We start from the raw sequence: 25,172 nt of genomic DNA, 5'->3' as shown, positions 1-25,172 counted from the left end.
ATCCAGTGGATGACACTGTTGTTGTTATTCCCTATGGAAGTCGCCATGTTCGCCTCGTGCTGAAAGGTCCTGATCATTTATGTAAGTAAAAATACACTTGTTATATTGAAATACTTGGAAGTCTAATAACCCTTGGAACTCTGTTTCAAACAAGGCTGTATCCTTTATTTTAGGGAAATATGAACAAGGGGCTACATATATTTATAGGGAGTCCATATCTGGGCCGCAAAAGTCCAGACGACCATTAGATCCCTCTTTTTGCTTAATTTTTTTAATTTTGCTGTAATTTCTTTGGTTGATTGTTGTGAGCTGCACAGAAGTATTGGATCAGGCAGCATACAACTTTAAATAATAATAATAATAACTACAACAATAACAATAATAATAGTACCAGATAGGATTATCCTAATTTATATGAAAGTGTTTTCATATAAATGTTTTCTAAAACTGCTATCTGACTTTCCACTCAATATGTTAGTCAATGTGCCCGTACATAATTTCTGTAAAATGTGTTTTTGTTGATAAGAATATAATAAAAGCTATGATGATATTTATTGAGCTGAATTACTCATGAATTTAACACTTGTTCTTATGCTTATCTTTGTTTCATGGAGCCAAAGATAAAGGAATCAGCAACTGGATTGTGCTATTAAAGAGGTTACCCATAGAAAATAAAAATATGGGAGGAAAAAGGTTTGGGAACTATATTGGTTGGTTTACTGAATTAGAATGTGATTGACAGAATTATGATTGGGCATTTGTATACACTACAGTAACCATTGACTGAAAGACAAGAGATAATCTAATGGTAAAGCAAAATTGTGGATAAATCTTTTGTTGGCATTTGAGGTTTGTTCCTCCCACATTGGAGACTCATAAAAACATGCTGATTCCTCACTTGGAATGTAGAGTGATAGAAAAGACCCAGAATAAGCTTTTCTTGATATTCTAAGCAATTGCTTTCTAACTTTCCTTTATGCTGCCTATACAGATAAAATGTTGTATGCAGTGTATCTCTTCCAAGTTGCCCTGCTTGATTCCTAACCTTGCTTGGCTTCAATACATTACATGCTGCTCTTAATTTAGGCATAGAATTCTGTATGTCATGTATATTCAGCAAGTTTCCTATGTCCCTTTTTCAATGGAAGAGTTAAATTGAGCTTTTTCTCCAATTATACTGTTGTATAATTGTACAGTCCTGTACAGAAACTATTCGACATATAGATATTTTAGATTAAGTTATGTCTTTCAGAACTAAAAGGACTATCCAGGCCTTTAGAGACAGTAATCATTTGCAGCTGGTTGTCAACTGTAAGATACGCAATAGTAAAACTACAAAAGGGCAAAGAGCTTTTTCAAAAAAAACCTTCCTTGCTTCCATAAGCGAGGACATTTTATGATGGGTTATATATGGATTATATTCTATGTGTTCTTGATAAGCTACCTTAGGTACATACATTTGTTCTTTGGTGTAAAATGTGTAATTGTGAACATTTATCAGTAGATTGCAAGTTATAAACTATGAAAGAGGGAAAATATGTAGTATTTGCCTACAAGATACAACAGTAAGAAATAAATATTATTTTGAGAATGCTTGGCCTGTACTCCTGTGGCTCTTATTTGCGATGCATGCTGTTTCTCAGACTAATAAACATTATTACTTTGGTGCTCTGCTGCCAATGGAATTAAGGAGAGCAGGAGAGAAAGGCATTTAAGAAATCAGTGTCTAGAAATATAAGAGAGGGAGCAAGTACTTTCCACTGGATTAGGGCAGGATTTTTGCCCTGATGCTGTCTGTTACTTTTAATCCTGGATTTAGTCACAGAGTAAGGTTACGTTGTACTGTAGTTGTATTATGAAGCACAAGTCTCTGTGTAGAACTATCAGAGTTGAGCTGCCATAATCTGAACTACTATTAGATAGCTAGAAAGGCAGGACAAGAAGCAACGGGTGGAAACTAATCAAGGAGAGAAGCAACCTAGAACTAAGGAGAAACTTCCTGACAGTGAGAACAATTAATCAGTGGAACAGCCTGCCTCCAGAAGCAATAAATGCTCCAACACTGGAAGTTTTTAAGAAGAGACTGGACAGCCATTTGTCCGAAATGGTGTAGGGTTTCCTGCCTGAGCAGGGGGTTGGACTAGATGAACTCCAAGGTCCCTTCCAACTTTACTACTATTACTATTACTACTCTTAAGGATACATTCAATGCTTCAGGGTAGAATTGAAATCATAGTTGGAAGGTTCTGTATGTGTTTAGATCTTTTTTTTTTTTCTTCCATTCAATCATGTGTGCTTCTCAGACACTGCCTGGACAAATTCCTGCAGTTTCCTTGGAAAAGTTTTTCAGATGTACGGTAGTTTGCCATTGCCTCCTTCCCAAGGCTGAGAGAAAGTGGCTGGCCCAAGGTCACCCAGCCGGCTATTTGCCCAAAGCAGAACTAAAACTCTCAGTCTCTATTTCTAGCATGATGCTTAACCATTACACCAAACTGGCTCTCTGCTTCGATAATAATTCTTCCCTATTCATTTCACGTTCCCCTAAATAGATAGTAACGGTGATGAGATAAGTGAACGAGCAAATGTATTAAATAGGGCATTACATATGTCAGTAGGCTTTTGCAAAAAGAGAAGAGATAGTGTGCATGATTAAAATGGAGTACAAAGGCAAAATTAACCATATCTGAGGCATCACCTTGAGTAAGTTATGTGTTCGGAAAGTATATATAGCAATGGGTTTAGTCTTAGAAGCAGGCAGAATACACATCACGGAGATCAGCATCTTGCTAAATACTTGGGGAAAATATGCTCCTGTGGCAAGCAATGAGTACTTTATTATACTGATCTTGGATAAATCTTGACAATGTAAACTTCCAAAATAAAAATATAAAGCCTAGAGCAGTGATGGTATGGAAATTGCATAAGAAAACAAGCCTGTCAGGAGTCCAAAAATTGCATAAGCATTTTCCCATGATTTTCTGAGGCTTCAGAGGCCCCATAAAATGTAGAGCTCTCATGTGCAATTTCCAGAGGGTCTGGAAAGGCCACATTTTTCCAGGAGTGTGTATGTGAGAGACACACCATCAGAGTCAAGGTAGGCATTTTCTGAATTCTTGATGCACTGAGCCCAAAAAGCTTGCCATCACTGAGCTAGAGCATTGATTTCTGAAAAAGTTTTCATAGAAAGAATATGTCATTACATGTAGTGTCAGGTTTATTACAGCCAGAAGATCTGAATATGTTTCTACATTTCATCATGACATCTCATTTTTACATCTCATAAACACACGGTTTATATAAATCATAAATCTGTGATTCCACTTTAGAATAATCTCTCCAGCATATTATTCAAAAACTATATGTGAGTGTGCTCTATCCAAAACAGCCACTGTTCTTTGTGTGTTCTCTTAACCCATGCATTTCCAGGCTATCACAACTGGATGGTGTAGCAATTCAATCTCAATCCAAGTAAAGGATGATGCTCATGAATCCCTTAAGTATCCTTCGATTAACTGATATAATATTGTGAGTGCTTTTTGTAAAATGGAAAATGACATTTGAACGACTGTGGATGACATGAATGAATGAACATACAGTATATGTCTATACCAGGGGTCTTCAAACTTGGCCCTTTTATGACTTGTGGACTTCAACTCCCAGAATTCCTCAGCTTGGCCCTTTTATGACTTGTGGACTTCAACTCCCAAAATTCCTCAGCCAGTGTGCCTGGGAGTTGAAGTCCACAAGTCATAAAAGGGCCAAGTTTGAAGACCCCTGGCCTATACTGTATTGATTGCGGGGCTACCATTCCCTCTTCTGCATGGCTAAGTCTAGAGAAATTGACACACCAATACAAATGTTAACTCTGATGGAAATAGTCCTGTCTTACACAATACAATAGATTAGTAGATTAGATAGAAGCGAAGTGGAAAACCAGAGAGGATGGTATAAAGTAAAATGGGTGAAGCACTAATAATATCCTCAATTAAATTCAAATAAATAATGCTTTATAGCTGGTGTTTTGCTTGATGGCTTTATTTCTTTATGCCAAGGAAACGATTGTATGTGACTCTTCGATGTGCTTGTATTTGTCAGATCTAGAAACCAAAACTCTGCAAGGTGTGAAAGGTGAAAACAGTCTCAGCATCACCGGATCCTTCATTGTGGATAATTCTTCTGTGGAGTTTCAGAAATTTGCAGACAAAGAGATATTGAGAATATCTGGCCCTCTCACTGCAGATTTCACAGTAAAGGTGAGAAGCTTTGAACAACTGACCAACAATAGCACTTTGTAATACTTATGTCTTCTTTGTGGCAAGGATGCTTATGACATTGTCTCCACTGTACTGTAACAGTTCAAGACTTACGTTTCCCCTGCAAGTAACATGTGCTACTCCATGACACTTACAACTACAGGCAGTCCTTGACATAGGACGACAAGTAAGCCCAAAATTTTCGCTGCGAAGTGAGACATTTGTTAGGTGAGCTTTGCCACCTTTTACAACCTTTCTTGCCACAATTGTGAAGCAAATCACTTGGCACTGCAGTTAAATTAGTAACCCGGTTGTTGTGTGAATCTGGCTTCCCCATTGATTTTGCTTGTCAGAAGGTTGCAAAAGGGGATCACGTAACCCCCCCCCCGGGGACCCTGCAACCATCATAAATATGAGCCACTTGCTAAGCGTCTGAATTTGGATCAGATGATCATGGAGACACCGCAACAGTTATAAATGAGAAAAACAGGTATAAGTCACTTTTTTCCAGTGCCATTGTAACTTTGGTCACTAAATGAATGGCTGTAAGTCGAGGACTACCTGTATATGGGAAATACAGTACTTCCTGAATTATTGCAAGTAACATAGTCCATAAATGGATATGCTGCATTAAATCTTCACATAATATTAGACTTCTGTTCTTTGCCTCTCCCCCCCCCAACCCCCCTTTTCAGAACAACTACAGGAGAATAATTCGGGAAATCCTCTTAAATTGCTAAAGAAATGAGCAGAATTAAGCTCTGCAGTTTGTTACAGTGAGCAAACCAGCTTTGGCTGAGAAATCAGCAGATAGCTTAGAAGCTCTGTTTTGTGTAGAACTGGCAGTAAAGAATCAAATTATTTCTTCCCCACTAATGTTTTCTTCTCATTAATTTTCTCCTATTCTTCCAAGTAATTGAAAACACATTGCGGAAAGTAAAATACGTATACTATAGAGAGGCTAAGAGGCACAGTGGAATGTACGCCTTTGAGAATTAACAAGATAATAAAACATTTTGGAGCAGATGGAAGTGGGTCAAGAAGGGCCTGGAGATTTTAAGATACAAGCTGTACAATCTATAACAGGTTTTAGGGTATCATAATTTTTCACTGAGGACTCCCAACAAAAATGGTTTGATGCCATGATCATTAATGGATAGACATATAGGTTATGCTGCAAGGGGGATAGGTCAGGGGTAGGCAACCTTGGCTCTTTTATGACTCGTGGACTTCAACTCCCAGAATTCCTGAGCCAGCCATGCTGGGAGTTGAAGTCCACAAGTCATAAAAGAGCCAAGGTTGCCTAGCCCTGGGATAGGTGATGGACACTGCTGGTTTCACTGCTACATGATTTAGACACCAGGACTAGAACTGTTGGAGTTTCTTCCAATTTAATTCCAGGTTTGTTGGCAGGTCAGTAGTTAAGCAACACAGAAGCTTTTATCCCATCATAAGGTGAAGACAAGGCAGGAAATCCTCTTCACCTGCAAGTTGTGGGTCGACAAAAAGGTTTCAATCCATCCCACTCTTCAGCTAGTCTTGGCCTACTTGTGTGAAACAGAGTGAATGAGAATGTTTAATTATACAAATACCTTATAAACTTATCTTTTGGGAAATTAGCTTGATTGACTAGGTAATTAATTGGATAGTTAATCAGTGATTGGATAAGTAATTAATTAGTTAGTTGGTATTTGCAAATCAGGAATAAAATGGATAAATATTGAAGTATTTATAAGGGCTCAATGCCCTTAAATTATGGCCTATTTCTTTTTGTCTGTGATTATTTTCAAGTAAAAAGGGTATGGATAATTTTGGGTTGTTCCCCTTTCATCTCCAATACCAACTTTGTTGTTCAAAAGATTTTGCCAGATTTCTAGAGCAGATACGGGTTGAGATGAAGGAGATAAAGTGTAGATGTTTGAAAATTTTGTAATTCCTTGAAGTTTTCCTTCAGCAGAAGGAGCACAATTAGCTATCACCCATTCTATTTATCTTGCTTTGCTAGGCTGAATTGTATGGATTTTATAAATCCAGATAGCTTCAGTTGAATCTGGATGCTACTTTTTATTTACATCCATTTCAGTTTGTGCTTCCATAGGAGATATACTGCTTAGCCTGTTTCAGTTGCTTGGTGAAATGGCCTATGTCAGTGGTGGCGAACCTATGGCACAGGTGCCAAAGGTGGCACTCAGAGCCCTCTCTGTGGACACACGTGCTGTTGTCCCAGCCTTGCCTCCCCCCGCGACCCCCTCCTCTCCAGCAGCCCCCCTGAAGGAGAGTCGCCCCCGAGCGTGGCCCGCACAGAGCAGCGCAGCCAAGGACATGGCAGCCAGGCAGCATAGACAAGACTCTGCCCTCACACCCCATCATGCAGTTGATGCTGCAGGGCGCGGGCAGAGGGTGTGGCCGCCATAGCGCTGCTGGGCTGCCTGGGCGATCTGCGGTGGGCCCTGGAGGTGGTGAGTGGTCCTGTGGGCAGGTGGGGTGGGGGATGGGGAGGCAGTGGGGGGGCAGGGGGGTGGAGCAGGGGCGGGGCCAGTTTTTGGGCACTCGGTCTCTAAAAGGTTCGCTATCACTGTCCTATGTTGAACCCAGGAAGAGAGAGAGATAATTTCTGATAATTTTCCTAAATATCTCAAATGTTTGGTGGTATATTAACGATAATGCCTTTTTGGATCATCTGGCAAGATTAGGCATTGAAGATGCTGTTTTGTAGTAATTTTTCATCTTTCCTAGATATGCAGCCTGTTCTTCAAACCCTAAGCAGATGTCCTGAGGCGCCTTTAGGGTTCCAGCTTTTCCTCCATGCTGTTCAATGTTAGTCAAAGCTTTAGAATAGAGGGAGTTGGGAATGAATAATGATTTAACTTTAAAGTCCTCTCTGATTCAGCTCTTATAATCTGAAAAATCTGGGTGGCTATTGATTACTTATTCCTCAGTTAGGAAATGTTGCCTGATTTATGGATCAATTTGTTCAAGGTGACTTCCTAAGTTTCTGTCACTCAGCGACCTATTTTCATATCTTCTATGGGGATGTTACTTATTTACAAGTCAGTATGATATTTAATCAAAGCTTATAGCTATTAATTCAAAAGGAATGTAAGGAGTGGCCTATGCGTTCCAGTATTTAGTATTCCCCAAAATATGATAAATTATTAGAAACAAAGAAGAAGACGTTGATTGCTTCAGGATTTTTAGGATTATATATTGTGGTGAAGTTTTTATACCCAAGAATCAATGAAAGGGAATCTAAGCACATTATTTAATTAAAAACATTAGGCAACAATTCATAACTGATACTATTCGCTCTTATTCTTGGTTTGGCTTTTGGGGTAGTTTAAATTTCTAAATAAGAGCAAAGATAGTCAAAAATGTTTGGTGTAAGTAGGAAATGTGAGTAATCAGGTTCAGAATCAGCTGGTCAAAATCTGATTTCGCACCCACTCCCACACTGCAGACACCACACTGCAGACACTAAAGTTCTGTCAATTTTGTAATCATTATATTCCATCCTGTGTATCCTTTTTTGAAACAATAAACATCAGTATGTTGATTCCTTTCCCCTCGTTCGCCTTGTAATGTTATTTTTTCCATCTGTGATTAATTGCAATATATATATATACCCACCCAAGAGTGTTGGGGTTGGTAGTAGAGGCTATATGTATAATTCCCCATTTCGTTTGAGAGAAAGATCTGCATCTGTCTTTTTTCCATGTCAGAAAAGACAGATAATCAAGCAGACAACACAACGAAAATCCTTGGGGAGATAGGTTGTTATGTCTTCCTGACTTTTGATGTGGAATTTCCCAACCCTTTCTCCTAGGCCCCATGTAATCTCTCTTCTAATTTATTATGCTCGGCCTGGAATCTCACAAACATGAAATTTTTAAGGTTCAGGCAACACTATTGATAGTACTCTTTTTTTTCCCCCTTTATCTTTTCTGTTTAGTTAGCATTTTCCCCTCCAATGCTGTTGTTAATCTGTATTCATATTGGAAATTTCAAAGAGCTAAGAGCGTTGACAGCATGTACATCTCCCTGGATTCACTGTACTTTTCTGTCATTCCAAATCCATGGGTGATTCATGTACTTCTGTCTTATGCAAAGTATTAGAAACCTTTGCTGAGCAAAATGGTAGTTATCCATACAAGAGGCCTCCTCCAATGCGTAGGAAACATGTAATGTTTCAGCTGCAGTTCTTTTTTCCTTCTGGGAATATATATCACTATTAACTTGATTAAAAGAAAGCTTCGGGCTCTCATCAACAGACTAAAACTTTTATATCCTTCAACATGTCTCAAACGCTTCTGTCTTCCTCTTTTATGACCTCTTGCTTTTTTGCAACCTATGGATTCTTGAGTTTTGTTATTGTGTTTCTCTTCTGTTTTTGGACAAAAAAATGATGCTATTTCTTTTCTGTTGGTTTCCTTTTTTTTCTGGTTTATTTGTTTGTTTGTTTGAACAGTAGAATGGGTTTTGAACCAAGGGAATAAGCACAGGAACTTAGTTTATATAGATACAATCATGTAAGCTCACTATTATCTACGTGAGCCTTTCCTAAATCCATGCAAGGGCAAAACCCACATTGGTTGGAAATCTTAGGCCTTTTGTTTCCAATGCACATACATCAGTTTGTAAATATTTGTCTGTAATGACCAGCAGAAGTTTCTCATGTAACTGTAAGTAAATCTTTCATGAAAGTCTTTTTTCAGCCCTATCTTGACAACCTACGGTCCACATCTTTGCTTTTGGCTTTAGTGGCTTTCCTTGAGTGCACTTTGTCAAAACATCTCTGACAGCTTTTAGAAAAGTATTAATTCTTTCTATGACAGCATTAGGAAGCTGACAATTGTTTAGATTATCAGATGTTTTTATTAGCTTAATTATTTATCTGGAATAATCACCCTATTTTAAGACATAATATTGTTCTGGAGTAATGATTCTATGGCCAAAAAATAGAAGAGGCCAACCAATCATGATAAAAAAATTATTACCCATGATAACCTAGGACCCACCCTGCAAGACAAATGACAGGACTAAAAAGATTACCGTATTCATAGCTTTAAAGGCAAGTATTACACCGTATATCTATTTAAATATTTAATTGCCATTTCTCTATTTGGAAGCCCCTTGGCACTATTTAATTTATGCTTCTTGATAACAGAAGTTGCTTATCTGAAAATAATGATGGAGGACTTTCACTTATTACAACGTAATTACATGTTGCTAAGATAATATGTTTTAGAAACCATTGTTCTAATTATACGTGGATTGCAGACTAATAACTTTACCTGTAGCTTTTCTTCTTTTCAGATTCATTACGTTGGTCCTGCCGACAGTACAGTTCAGTTTATTTTCTATCAACCTATTATCCACCGTTGGAGAGAAACCGATTTTTTTCCTTGTTCTGTATCCTGTGGTGGAGGTAATGAATGATAACACTGTTTTCCGCACTGCAATTCTAAAAAGCACTGATATACATCACCAATTTTGTTTTTATTATGGAAATTCCTTCCTTCCTTCCTTCCTTCCTTTCTTTTATTTTTGGTTGTAAATATTTGTAGAGTTGTGGAATATTTGAAGATGTGGAAGTGCTGATTTGTCTTTAATTACCACATGTACAGTACAATGCAGCGACCTCCAGAAAGATCTTTGAAGAAAAAGTTCTCATATCTTATTTTTAGTCTGCTCTTTTTAAAACAAATTGTATTTTTCTAAGGGCCAAGATTACAGGTATCCATAATCCCTAAATTTTAATATCACTATCTATTTATCTTGGTTTGTTCCCTTATTCACAGCCTATCTATCCTTTCCTAATTATGCCACGTTTATAAAATACTGACTACAATTTAAAAGTATAGTTCTTTAAATAATTGTCATATACTCAGATTTTCTGTGGGGAAAGAGGAGTTGAAGTCATGCATTTTGTCTTAATTAAAAAAAAAATCCTAATTGCTACCTAGTTTAATAAGGAGAATACATAAGCCCAAGACAGGACAGAAGAGGTAATATACTCCCAGGATCAGGGGGGTTTATAATATGGATAGAGCTGTGCAAAGAACAGGTTCATGGTTTGGAACTGCTCTTTGACCTTTGATCACTCTGGATCTTCAGATGAAAAATGACGGTGGCAAGGAGTGTCACTACAGTACATCTGGTACATCCATTGTTATTATTTGGAGTTGGTTTGATATGGCTGAAAAGTTTTTAAAAAGCATCCCATAGTTCAAACTTGCGACGTCACATGACATCGCGCGACGTATCGGAACCTTTTCCCCATTGCTAGCAATGGGGTGGGCATGGTTTTGGTCTGATGCATCCGGCCCGTGGGCTTGCATTTTGATATGCCTGCCGTAGTTGAATTTTGCTGCCCAGGTAGCATTGCTATCATTTTATCAAGACAAAAAGTAGTTTTACTGATTCTGTACTATATTCATTGTCAGACCTGTTACCATACGTTAAATAAATAAATAAGATGTCAGACCTGTAGCTTGCTTAAAGCATGACATCCAAGTTATTAGTTGTCCTAAATCAAACGAAGGGGGAAAGGTTAATAACTTTTCGTGCATACAGAGCACTGTATATAATGACTTCTTAGTGCACTTGAAAGCCTATGGTTTGACCTTTCCACTGAAGGTATAATAATTTTTGAGGACTCCATTTCACTGTAGTAATTGTCACCATGGCTCATAAATAAAGCCTCAGGGGGAGCTATCCAGCCTTTGTGGTCAAGGATAGCAGCACCTTCTCCGCAGAAAAGACAATTGGCTTCTGGTAATTGAAATGCGATAACCACAGCTGATACTCCCATATAGGAAATTAGAGATGGGAAATGAGAAAAATGCACAGAAGGAGGCTTCCATTGAAGAATGCAAAGCTGGGCTTCAAGGGGAAAGATAAATCACCCAGAACTTATGAGTAGCTAGAGAGATCTTGTGTTTTCTTTTTTATTTCTTTAGTATGTTCATTTTCTATCCTCGCTCTTAGAAGTCCAAGATTTGTATAGGGGAGGGGAAGCAATCTGGCGCATTAAATCACTAAAAGAGAAGCATAAAATATCACATGGCGTGAGTTAAGTAGAAGCAAGGAATCATCTTTCATATACAGACAAGCACAGCCAAATTACAAATGACACCACTTCTACCAACTGCAAATAGAATTCATCAACTTTGAATGATAATTTATATGCATTTGATTTACCTTTAAGTTATGCATCTGAATTTAAAGATATGTATGATATTCGAATTGTATTCTTAAGATGTGTATTCAGGTATTAACATACTAACTAGGTCAGTGATGGCAAACCTTTTAGAGACCGAGTACCCAAAAACTGGTCCCACCCCTGCTCCACCACCTGCCACGCCCCCACTTCACCCCCATCTCCCACCCCGCCTGCCCGCAGGGCCATTCACCGCTTCCAGGACCCGCCGCAGATTGCCCAGGCAGCCCAGCAGCGCTATGGTGGTCACGCCCTCTGCCCGCGCCCTGCAGCATCAACTGTGCATGATGGGGTGTGAGGGCAGAGTCTTATCTACGCTGCCTGGCTGCCATGTCCTTGGCTGCGCTGCTCCGCATGGGCCATGCTCAGGGGCGACTCTCCTTCAGGGGGGCTGCTGGAGAGGAGGGGGTCGTGGAGGGAGGCGAGGCTGGGGCAATGGCACGTGTGCCCACAGAGAGGGCTCCAAGTGCCGCCTCTGGCACCCGAGCCATAGGTTCGCCACCACTGAACTTGGTGAACAGTCACAGAGCCACCTTATTGATAATGGATGGAAACTGATCCAGCGCTGTGCAATAAAATATGATTAAAATAACTTAAGATACATAATAAAACAATAAAAACACTGATAACTAGCTAACTGTGTGTGGAGAGATAATTTGTATCCCTGTGTATGTATGTTTGTCTGTGTGTCCATATGTGTGCGTTGCATACCCTAGTTCATGTAACACAACCCTACCTACAGTGGCCCTTAGCTTCGACAAAAGTTTTAAAGTATTGTTTCCCTGAGCTGGAACCCTGCATCACTGTTTATCCCTTCTTTGATAACATAAAAAAATATTTGTTTATTTTTCATTTTAAGTTGTTTTTGTAAGAAAAAACACTGTGTAAAAATCACTGAGGAAATTGTACACTGGCTATAAATCAACATGCTTTTAATTGTAACATCCAATCTAATGAGATATCTTATGCTAGCAGATATGGTTACGCCTAGAAGGTGTGTGTGCTGTGTTTCAGTTTTGCATTACAAACCATAAATGACATTTCTTGCAGGAATGTTACTATATCAAATTATAATCAGTCTGTCCATCTACATGCTACTAATGCTCTCCTATCCATTTGTAACCTGTACTTAGCCCAAACAGTGTATCAGAGCAGAAACATTTTTGAATCAAGATGCCTCAAACCTCTGAAAGAAAGTATGCAAAATCTAGGACCCATTATTCCTGTGTCGAAATACGAATACCAGTTGTATTCGCAAAAATGTGGCTGCCGTAGCCTCGCCAGTCAGTTGCCATCACATGAGCCTGATTTCCAATGCTCCCTGCTAGTTTCCCATAATCAAAAGTCAATGGAGAAGCCTGCAGGGAGCTGAAAGTTACCCCCCCCCTGCTCCCACTGCTTTTTTTGTTCACCTGCGGTCATTCTATTTCTCTGTTTTGGTAAGGAAATATCTCTGAAAGAATGACACAATGACTTACCTAATGTGACCTAATTGTTATTCAGATCCGTAGGTGATACTTGCTTGTTGATGTGGAACTGCATAGCTGTCTTTATCTTTACTCCATCTGAATTTTTTTTTAAAGGTTACCAACTTACATCTGCTGAATGCTATGATCTGAGAAGCAGTCGAGTGGTAGCTGATCAATATTGCCACTATTACCCTGAAAACATCAAGCCAAAGCCAAAACTCCAAGAGTGCAACCTAGATCCTTGTCCAGCAAGGTACATCAGTTAACAGTTTTGAGACACGGTTTATTTTGTACTGAAATACCAGCAGATTAATTATTTTCTTGTTAAACTTTTCAGAGCTTTGTTAAGATTCTTTAGTAGAACGTGGATAGAATGTTTGTGTTACCTTTGATCAGCAACAACAACAACAACAAAAGTATCTCACTAATCAATATTTCCTCAGCTAGCAAACATCTTTAAAGCTGCAGAAAACTAACATGGCATAACATAAAAGAAGGAATTGAGGTCAGTCTGGTTCTTTTTTAATGGGATCGTTTTTGAACGGACATTCAGATATTTAGTTTTTTTAATCATGTTAGGAGTACAGGCTTGTCCTTGACTTACAACAGTCCCAGTGGTGGGATTCAAATATGTGAACAACCGGTTCTCTGTGTGGATGCCACTTCCGGAAATCCGTTCTAGGCCTGGGCAACAAAAATTAGCTACCAGTTCTACTGAACTGGTGCGAACCGGCTGAATCCCACCACTGAACAGTCCGTTTAGTGCTGTTCAACAGCACTGGGGCAAAAAGTGACTTATGACTTTTTTTCACACTTAACAACATGGCATTCCCATGGTCACGTGATCGAAATTCGGAGGCTTGGCAACTGACTCAGATTTGTGACAATTACAGCATTCCAGGATCACTTGATCACTTTTTGCGACCTTCTGACAAGCAGAATCAATGGGGAAGCCAGATTGACTTAATAATCCTGTTACTAAATTAAACCACTGTAGTGATTCACTTAACAAATGTGGCAAGAAAAGTCATAAAATGGAGCAAAACCCACGTAACAAATATCTCATTTAGCAACAGAAATTTGGGGCTCGGTTGTTTTAAGGTGAGGACTGCCTGTAAGTCATAATAACTTAGAAGATGAACTAAGCCAGCTAATTCACAAATTATAGAATAACAGGAGAGGTTTAAAAGGTAACATTTTCTATTTTAAAAATATTTTAGTACATTTTGTAATCGTATTTTATATTGATATTTCAGCTTAAAAGTTGACCTAAAAAGGAAAGTAAAAAAAAAAATAGAACAACATGGAAAGAGAGTATTCAAACAGGAGAAATGTAGACTTAAGGCACTATTGGATTCAAGCATGAGCCAAGAATAGTAGCCACAGAAAATATATATAAAAAGGACGAACAGAGCAGTGTGAATAGCTTTATTTTCTGCAGTCTCATGGAAAGATGTTCCTATGGCCTATAGCAGAGGTCCCTAACTTTTTGGGCACCAGGGACCGGTTCCGTGAGAAAGATTTTTCCACGGAACAAATAGTGCGTGGTTTTGTATGCTGCCTGCATCCTGCAAATGGGGCTTCGCTTCTTTGTGTGGACCATTTGCTGGCATGCCACGGCCCAGTACCGGTCCATAGACGGGGTTGGGGACCCCGGCCTATAGAAAATATGTAGCATTCCATATAAGCCTCACACAGCATTGGATTGTCTGGGAGAAAAAAAAATTATATCAGGTACAAGACTTGGTTAGAATACAGATACGATCCCTGCTCTGAATTCTGAACAAGTCTGATAATTAGAGAAATGGAGCCTACGTACTGTGTTTGCCAATCAACACCTTGCTCTCCAAAAGAGATCAAAGCAGGGGTAGATAGTCCCTGTTGTCATTATTGTTATAACAGGTGACTCACATATTCCATTGATTTCTGAGAATTTATCTTGTTATTTTCCGATTGAATTTTGTACATAGGCTTGATCATTCAAAGGAAGACTTGTTAAGATAGGCAGCTGCGTGGTGCAGGCTAATTAAGAGAAGGGGAGAGAGAGAGAGAGATCAAAAAATCCTTCTAAGTAATAAGGAGTAATAGGAGTAATATACCACAGACCAATGTGGCTGAGAAGGATCCCGGGTGTGCAGGGTGATTGGCAGAGGATACAGCAATGTAAAAAATAAAAAACAATAATCATGTGTGAACAAATCAAAATGGCACTGATTGGCATTAAAAAGAGAGGCATTATGAACCTTTTAAAAGCACAAAGGCAATGTTGATAAAGACCTGTCTGACCTTTGCCGACACAGTTCCAGTTTATCATGAGATAGCAGATGCAGAATCTTGTAGCTAAGGGAATCTCTTCCTCTTCAATATATTTATGTCAATAGCTTGTCCCTTGCATTGGAGAGATGATTGTAATTGTGCCGTTATGGTTTGGGATGGCTAAAGATAATTTAATGTTAAAAAGATATGGATGCAGTAGTGCAGGCTAACTCGCTGCTCACTCCAGGAGTTCGATTCTGACTGGCTCAAGGTTGGCTCAGCTTTCTGTGCTCTCTGAGGTCATTAAAATGAGATTGTTGGGGGCAATATGCTGACTCTGTAAACCGCTGAGAGAGGGCTGTAAAGCACTGTGAAGCGGTATATGAGTCTAAGTGCTATTGTTATATAAGTTCTTTGCAGTATGAACTTCATTATCAATAATTTGGATCCTGGCTTTTTCAAAGGATGGTGGGAAGGAGAGCTTGAGTGGGAAGTTAAAAAGTTGTTAACCCTTCTTTGACACAGGGCATGAGAGCTATGTGCCCTCTCTTAGAGAAGCCATATCTCAATCCAGCCTAATATGAAAACTATTATCTTATCTCCAACCAGCCAATTTGGAGAAGACTGTAGAGAAGAAAGTGGTGATTCAGTCAAAGAGGGCCTTAGAGGAAGTGGATTATCTAAATCTTTTTCAATCCAGATTCAGGCTGGACATGGAATCAAAGCAGCAATGATCATTCTGGTTACATGATCTACATCAAGACTTTGAGGATGATCATTCTCCTGCTCCTGATAGGACTTCCAGCAAGTTAAAATAATATTGACCATATTTATGTGGGGATCCTTTCCTACTGTAGTAGTGGTTCCAGTCAGTACTTGGGTAGGGAGGAGGCACAATTTAACCAAGGTACTACAGGGCTCAATTATTTATCCTACTACTGTAACAACTATATGAAACCACTAAGGATGGCCAACCATCAGTTTGAGGTAAGGTATCATTACATTTTCATACCAGTTTAAGTTGATTATTTTCCTGTTCAGATGTTGGGAGACAGATGTCCATAACCTTTTGACTTTCATCTCTGGCCTGGATGGGGTGGTACTTCCTCATTCAAGAGTGGTGTGCAACTTGCGGGAGGGCTTCCTGGACTGTCAGCTCTTGCTCAATGAACAGGTGATAGCTGTGGCCAGGAAGGCCTTTGCGCAGCTCCATCTGAAGTTGCACCCTTTCCTAGATTAGGGGATCCTTCAGAAAATCATTTGTGCCCTGGTCACCTCACGGCTCATCCACTGCAATACACTCCAGGTGACACTGCCCTTGAAAATGACCTGGAAGTTATAGCTGTTCCATAATGCAGTTATTACTAAGCAGTAATGGGCAGGCCTTGGAATACCCATATAACACTTTTGCTTCACAAGCTGCACTAATTGCCAGTTTGTTTCCAGGTGTGATTCAAGATGCTGGTTGTTACCTGTAAGGCCTACATGGCATAGGACCTGTTTACTTCAGAGACCATATATCTCCCTGTGCCTACCCTGCTGAATCATTCTGGCAGGGTTGGTATGTTCTGATTTTTTTCAATTAAACAATGCCATCTAACAGGAGATCAGAAGCTTCTTTTCTCTATAGTGGCACCTGCCCTATGGAATTAGGTTTACCCCTTGAGATCTATATGGCCCCCATTCTGCTAGTATTTTGAAGGGGTCTGAAGACCTGGCTCTACAACCAGACTTTGGTAAGGATGACTGAAACCTCCTTTTAACCTCAGTTGTGTTTTTTTTTCCACTTGGTTGTAAAGTAACAGCAAATGAAGAGGGTAAAGTGCTTGAGATTTTAGAATCCAAACATATAATCTCCTGTCACATAGCATTCCCGTCTTAACAACTACCAATAAGAAAAACAAAAAGTCTGGATAACGGACATGGCAGTACTTGGAGACAGCAGAAGAGAAGAGAAAGAACTGGAGAAAATCACAAGATACAAAGTCCTGCAAATAAAAGTAGAATGACTGTGGCAAAAGAAAGCAAAGATAGTATCAATAGTAATAGGTGCCTTGGGTGCAATCCCAAAACATCTGGAGCAGCACTTGAATACTATCGGCATTGATGAAATCACCACCAGTCAGTGGCACATTTGCTTGGAACAGCTTATATCTTCCAACAGTACCTTTAACACTATCAAACAATAACATTTGCCTGTCCCAGGTCCTTGAAAAGGACTTAATAGGTGGATAAAAGTGTCAAATCTAGTCTAAACATCTGGCTGACTGTGCGACAAGCCATAATAATAATTATGACGATTTTATAATATATTTAAAGCTGAGGCATACTTTCGTTGAGACAAAAGTATATGGATAAGTACTTATTTCTATTCAAACCTCTTAGCTACTACAATTTGGGATGATTATGATAAGATGGGATAATAAATAAAGGCAGAGAAAGCATCCCATTTGACACATTATCTCAAAGAGCACAAGCAGAGACAGAGCAAGAATATTTTTCTTTGTCCCCATTCCATCATTAACTATTCACAGAGGGAGAATGATTAAAAGGGCATTCTATATGCAAATATTTGGATATTCTTCCAATGTAAAATGACTTCGGAGACTGCGGTTTTGAGCAGAGGAACTGAAACAAAAAGCTTAATCCTTCGGTTGCTTTCTGCTCAAAACAAACAGTAGATTCCAGGCTCCTGTGCTCGATAGAATATGGGTCTCTTATCAAATGTGAGAAGGGCTGTATTGTAGTGTTTATTATGGATAAAAACATGCACTGGGAAAATCTTGAGAGACTGCTAGCCTTACTAGTCACAGAGGTCTCTTCAGCTTATTTCAAACTGGCAGATTCTGCTGAAAATTTCTTCACCACTTTCCCCTTACTCTGTCATCACAATACTGAAATGTACTTGAATACTGTAGATAGTAATAATAAGGCAAACTAACAAGCAAGTACTGGAGCGGATAACACCAGATACATCACTAGAAGGCAAAAATCACAAAACTGCATCTCACTTACTTTGACCGTGTGGTGCGGGGGAATTCACTGGAGAAAAGCAATTATGTTCGGAAGAGTTAGTGGTAAAAGGAAACGTGGTGGCTGGACACTATCAAAGCTGACAATAAACAGAAACTCAAAGAAATAAAAATTTAAAGCCACCACAAATATTAAGCAGTAATACATAGTCACTGCAATTATTTTTAGCCTGAAAGACAATTTCAAAAAAGTCCTAAAGTGTCCATATCTGCTTTTTCCCAAAGAGTAACTTTATTCCACATATGAGCCAGTAAGAGGAGTAGTTTTTTAGAGAAATCCTTTAAATTGATCCTTCAGATCAATTTCCTATATTGGTTTAATTCATGTTGATACAACAGATCTAAACACGGACTTCATTTACATAACTTCTTTTTTCATATCATTCGCTGTCTAGCATGTTGCCTAAAACAGGTTAAACCTCTGCTTTTCCTTTTTTATATTAACAGTTTTAAACCTGCGAAGCAGGAAAATTACATCAAGAGGAGTCTTCTTTTCCATTTATGCAAACAAACTAAATCAGGGATCTACAATTCCTGTAATATTTGCTTCATTACTGCTATCTATTTAAATACAGTCTGCATGAGGGAGAAAGCTCTCTACTGAAAGATCAAAAGAATCACCACGTAAATAGTTTGGGATGCAGAATGTCCCAACTCTTAATGACTCACACAATCCAGAATAAGGATCCAGCCTTACTCTCTACCCTCTACAAAGTAGCCATACTTCTGTTCCTCTGGTACACACCAGGTCCTAGTAACTGTGGCTTGTAAAGGCAGCTAACTCTTCTTTAGATTGAATCATCCACATATTTTAAACTTGCAGAAGTTCTTATTGTACAAAATATGTCATTTCTGATTGGTCTTCTGAACATGGATGTAATGGAGATAGGAAAATGAATTTGCTGTTATATTTGCCTTGATGATGATGATATCTATCCAGCTGTGTCCAACTCTTGGCTATTCTATGGCCAGGTCTCTTCACATCTTCCCATCTTTGGTTATTCGGGAATAACCAAAGACATATATATATATGTTTTCTGAGGTTTTCGCGGGTGTTTGTATGTAGGTCTTTGGTTATTCGGGTTTCCTCCCACGTCAAATTGGAAGTGTCTTGGAGATGTTTCGACAAAGTCTCATTCATCATCTTCAGGCTAGTGTTTTCGGCTTCGTGCTTCTAGGAGCAATGTGTGATCGTAGCTGTTTCTTCCTTTTAACTGCCAGTGGGGGTATGAACTGATTGGATGAGAGCTTGGCTGTGTTCTGATTGGATGGAGGTGTGTTCTGATTGGTTAGGAGCTTGGCTGTGCTCTGATTGGATGGGGGGTTGGCTGTCCTCTGATTTGATGGGGGTTGGCTGTGCTCTGATTGGTTGGGGGAGTGTTCTGTTTGGGTGGGGGCTTTGTTTGAGTTGCACGGGGATGTGAGATGGTGAGCTGCACTGCTATTGTTTGGCTTCGCGTTCGTGGTCGTGCCTCATCTTCACGGTGGGTGTCAGTTTGCTTCATGTATGGATTGGAGGGGTTTAAAGTGGCTAATGATGCAGCTGTGGTCTGGCTTCTGGTTTGTGGTCGTGCCTCATCATCGGTGTGGGTTTGGGTTTGCTTTTTGCGTGGACGTGTGGTGGTGACATCCTGTGTGGTTTTTGTGAGTGTGGGTCTGGTGTCATTCTTTGTGTTAGGGACTCATTTGTCAATAAGGGCGGGTTTCCAAATGGCTAGTAGGCGGGAGGTATCATCTCGTTTGTTCATGCTGTGTGGGCGTTTTTCTATCTCAATGGCTTCTCTGATTAATCTGTTATTAAAGTGTTCAATTTTGGTGATAGTTCTGGTCTTTTTAAAGTCAATTTCATGTCCTGTGATTTTAAGGTGTTGGACCAGGGAAGAAGTTGGTTCCTCTTTTTTGACTGAGTTCTTAGAAGAATAAGTGCACGCACTGAAGAACATAAGAACTCAGTCAAAAAAGAGGAACCAACTTCTTCCCTGGTCCAACACCTAAAAATCACAGGACATGAAATTGACTTTAAAAAGACCAGAACTATCACCCAAACTGAACATTTTAATAACAGAATAATCAGAGAAGCCATCGAGATAGAAAAACGCCCACACAGCATGAACAAACGAGATGATACCTCCCGCCTACCAGCCATTTGGAAACCTGCCCTTATTGACAAACGAGTCCCTAACACAAAGAATGACACCAGACCCACACTCACAAAAGCCACACAGAATGTCACCACCACATGTCCACGCAAAAAGCAAACCCAAACCCACACCGATGATGAGGCATGATCACAAACCAGAAGCCAGACCACAGCTGCATCATTAGCCACTTTAAACCCCTCCAATCCATACATGAAGCAAACTGACACCCACCGTGAAGATGAGGCACGACCACGAATGCGAAGCCAAACAATAGCAATGCAGCTCACCATCTCACATCCCCGTGCAACTCAAACAAAGCCCCCACCCAAACAGAACACTCCCCCAACCAATCAGAGCACAGCCAACCCCCATCCAATCAGAGCACAACCAACCCCCCATCCAATCAGAGCACAGCCAAGCTCCTAACCAATCAGAACACACCTCCATCCAATCAGAACACAGCCAAGCTCTCATCCAATCAGTTCATACCCCCACTGGCAGTTAAAAGGAAGAAACAGCTACGATCACACATTGCTCCTAGAAGCACGAAGCTGAAAACACCAGCCTGAAGATGACGAATGAGACTTTGTCGAAACGTCGCCAAGACACTTCCAATTTGATGTGGGAGAAAACCCGAATAACCAAAGACCTACATATATATACATACATACATAAACATACATACATACATACATACATACATACATATATAATTCTCTTTCCTGTTTCTCTGTTTAAAGCAATTTTACATGTTCTCAATAATTTAGGAAAAGTGCTTATTCCTCAACTATAGCATTTGTGAACAGGAAATTAAAAAAAAACACTATGCAAGCTTTGTCAGCGCTGGTAAGGAGGGAACAACATTCAAATATTCACATACAGAGAGAGACACTCAGAGAGACATACACACAGACACCACAGTTCCTACTGTTGGGAAATTGATAGTTTTTCTATTAGGAAGAGCAAGATTGATGCTGAAAAGAGGCAGAAGCAGCCCCTGCCTTTCTTGAATCACTGCCATTTTCCATCTGTTGGGGGACAGAGTTGTAAATATTGTGAACCCCCTAAACTAATATTCTGACCTTAGGTGCACTGGAAGATACTATCATCTTACTGGTTGCAGTTCGGTTCATTAATGTACACGGAGGGATGCCAGCTTACCTGTTGCCTATGTTTGGCTGGCACAATAAACATAAGAAGATAAGCAATGATTACAGGAACAGTTCCCAATCATGGTAAGTTCCTGCAATTATTGAACTATCACTATGGGGGAAAATAAAAAAGAATTGCCATTGTGAATTAGCAAAATTGGCCTCCGTGAAATAAGTCATGCCAACTTTCCTGTTCAGTTTGGATTACACCTGGGATATTATACTCACTGCATGGTTTGGTACCATACAACTTGTAGTAACCTCCACCTAAATCTAAAGAGATGAATATTTTAGTAGCCAGAGGGTAGTTTCGTACTATAGTGAACCTTTGATCTACTGGATCTCAGCTTAGAAAGCTTTGAATTTGATCGACAAAATCTATTCATGTACTTTTGTATATGCTTCTATACATGGGCAAAATCCCACTTGCCATTTTATATTTGCATAAAGTTCCATTCAGTCTTAATGGGAAATCTTCTTTAACTAATATCTCACAACTGCCTGTTACTATTTGTTTCTTTTTTTTCTGCCGCTGGCCAAAAGCTCAGCAATATGAACAGTTGACCAGATAAGTACTTTTACATTTTAATTTTTTGTGTGAAATTTCTATAGAAGCAGTGGTTTTCAGAGAGGGTATTTTAGGCTAACTCACTTGGCCATTAGATTCTTGTAGGAATTAAAGTGTTGTCAGACTTCATCAGATTATTTAGCAATAAATTCTGAGTCTTTAGGACAGGAGAAGCTTCTCAGACTTGACATGGCTTAGATCAGTTGATCATTGCAAATAAAAATGAAGTAATCTGTTGTGAATATGCCCACACGCACATACACATTTGTATTTGTGTCACATCACACATGCAGATGGACAAAGAAGATCTGGGAACATATATGTCAGTGTCAGAGTTTAAATCCTAGCCTTTTTCTCCTGTTGTTTTGTGACGGTGGAGTTTTGGTAATTCTTTTCCTAGTCTTGAAAATTGGAGATATCTACTCCCTTTTTATATTAATATATCTGTCTGACCAGTGAATCATCGATTCCTGCTTCACCAGCAGTAGTCCTCATAGTAGTGGACATTAGATAGCCAATAAGGTAATCCAATTGTATAGCATTTAGGTGCAGTGAATAAATGGTGCACTTTTTGTAGATTTAACCTGTTACATGTTCAATACCTATGTAGAAATGCAGTTATATACTCAAGCTTCAACAGACGTAACAGATAACCAGCCTCATTTTATATTTATTTCTGAGGAGTTCAGAAATAGGTGCTTATGAAATTACATTGAGTATCATGTTCCAGGCAGAATATTTCTACTCGGTAAGAGCAAAATGCTTCTGCTAGATCACATATCCAATGAATGTTATTGAAATAGACAAGTGGGGGGGGGACTTTTTTGGGGGGGGATCCCATGGACTATTCAAGTTTTTCTGTTTGGTATAAAAATGAAAATTGTAATGAGTTAAATGACTACAGTTGACAAGGAACGTTTGGCCAAAATTGGTCAGAGGACTAATTCCATACTGTAGTACTTTGAGGATTTTGACTTCAATGCAGTCAAGTGGAAGATTAGTTAAGATGGTTCTTATTGCTTGTTTCTCATGTGATGTAAAATCTTCAGTTTAGTAAAAAATATCCAACTGAAACATTTAACAAATTGAGCTTGACAAACAGCCTCTGTTCATACAGCTTTGCATAGTTGATGTTATAACAGTATTGGTCTTTTGCTGTTGTTTTTATTATTTGCCATTGCTTTTTCCATGATAATTTTTCTAGATGAATATTTAATTATTAAAGAGAGCCATTAGGACATAGACTGATACAAAATATGGTGATACAAAATATGTGGAAATCACACAATCCAAGTTATAATTGTTGTTAGATTTTTCAGAGTCAAACAAAGCAACCCAACCAAAAATAATGCACAGAAGAATCTTTAAACATTAAGGTTTTATACGGAATTATTATATTACAATGTTATGAAATCAGTAGAGAGCATTTTTGTTTTTCAGTACATAATGGTGAGCAAGATTTAATATTCTCCCCCCATACCCACACATTTTCTCTTACTCTGACTTTATATTTAAATTTTACTATAGTTTTTTCTCCATTTAATATGTGTAGGTTTAATTCCTTGTTCTTTTATATGGAGAAATTACAGTTCTCTATTCTTAATCATAAAAAATGCATTAATTCTCTTTCTCTCATAATTTTAATTCTAGAAAGCTTGCTGCTAGACATTTCAATGTTTATTATGGTACTCATATGAACTAATTAATTAGGCCATATCAATTCATGAGATCTTTTGCAAAATAAAGTGTCTGGTTCCTTATATCTTTATATTTTGTCTGTAGATTGTATCAACAAGTAGGATGAGTTAATTATCTAATGCTATGTTTTTGTATAATGTAATCATTTAGTGTTTATTTTATTGTGTGTACCTTCTACTCAGAGGGTTGGCATTATTGTTCCTAACAGTGATGGATACAAGCAGATCATGCCCTATGACCTCTACCATCCTCTTCCTCGGTATGTAAACCAAATGTTCCATTTAGCAATAAGAAAATATGTTATTGTGTGTTTTATTGGCAAGCTAACAGAGTGACAGTCATTCACCAGTCACATGTTCTTAATTCTGGTGCTTTTTCTGCATTGTTTTCTGTTTTTCTTTACAATTCAAGTAAAATACAATTTTCTTTTGTACTAAGTATTTATACAGAATAATTGTTCATGACACAAAAATCAAGGGTTTTTTTTTCCTCCACTGAAAAGTTCACATGAGATTAAGATAAAATTTCATAGTCTTTCTCCTTATGTGGCAACATTGATAAATTTACTAAGTGAGCACTTGAATTTTCATTGGATTTATCTTCTTAATTGCCTTTGTAGTCCAGTCATTAAAAATTGTGTTTAAGGACATTGTCATAACATTAAGAAGTTTTGACAGTTATCTCTTTTTTAGAATTATCATCTTCATTTAAAATATTCAAAAACAAGATTTCACGACTCACATAAGTCAGTTGTTTGAGACCTTAGTGTCAGATTGATGCTATTGAATACCAGATCTATCAATAAAGACCTTCTTGGTCATTGATCTAATTGTACACAAATATATAGAGATGGTGTCTATCACTGAAACCTAGTTATGTTAGAAAGGTGAGAAGGATGAAGATATACCTATCTGGATTTCCTGAGTTGCATCAGTCTCAACCCCCAAAAAGCGGAGGTCAAGTGGCATTGTGTCTAGGCAGATCCTGATGATAACTGGAGCTCTGTCCTATAGGTATCTGGTGAGGGCCCCTATATATGCAGTGGGGTTAAGAGAGAAACCAGGAATTTTTCTCTTGTACCATCTTTCCAACTGTAGTAGCATCCCTGCTTGAACCATCTTGTGTTGGTTCATATGTATACATATAAATATATATGCTTAGGGGGGAAAAAAGAACATATGATTTCTGATTACTGGGCTAAAGAAACTTCTCAAAGTAGGAAATAATAATGTACTGTATTGTTCAAAATACATGAAAATGCTTTCAAATGTCCAACAGCTGAATCACCAATATAGGTGAAACAATGTTTTTAATGGAGTGTGCTATTAATTCCTACAGAATATAGTTTAAGTAATTGCAGATAAACAGTTTTCCCCCTCTTTGGT

At 38.7% G+C, this 25,172-nt stretch overlaps 1 protein-coding gene across 3 annotated transcripts in view; it reads left to right on the top strand.

The window, feature by feature from the left end:
* Window positions 1-25,172, top strand: part of ADAMTSL1 (ADAMTS like 1) — a 495,749-nt gene that overhangs the window by 362,126 nt on the left and 108,451 nt on the right. For all 3 annotated transcript variants that reach the window (XM_039319408.1, XM_039319407.1, XM_039319410.1), the window contains 5 exons: window positions 7-81; window positions 4,096-4,253; window positions 9,567-9,678; window positions 13,056-13,194; window positions 23,996-24,046. In XM_039319408.1, the coding sequence (XP_039175342.1) occupies window positions 7-81; window positions 4,096-4,253; window positions 9,567-9,678; window positions 13,056-13,194; window positions 23,996-24,046 (535 nt within the window). The remainder of the gene's footprint in view (window positions 1-6; window positions 82-4,095; window positions 4,254-9,566; window positions 9,679-13,055; window positions 13,195-23,995; window positions 24,047-25,172) is intronic.

Source organism: Crotalus tigris, unplaced genomic scaffold (genome assembly GCF_016545835.1).
Source record: "Crotalus tigris isolate CLP2741 ecotype Arizona unplaced genomic scaffold, ASM1654583v1 scf7180000023589.2044511, whole genome shotgun sequence".
Classification (NCBI taxonomy): domain Eukaryota; kingdom Metazoa; phylum Chordata; class Lepidosauria; order Squamata; family Viperidae; genus Crotalus; species Crotalus tigris.
Note: the sequence above shows the minus strand (reverse complement) of the source record. Positions and strands in the feature narration are given on the sequence as shown.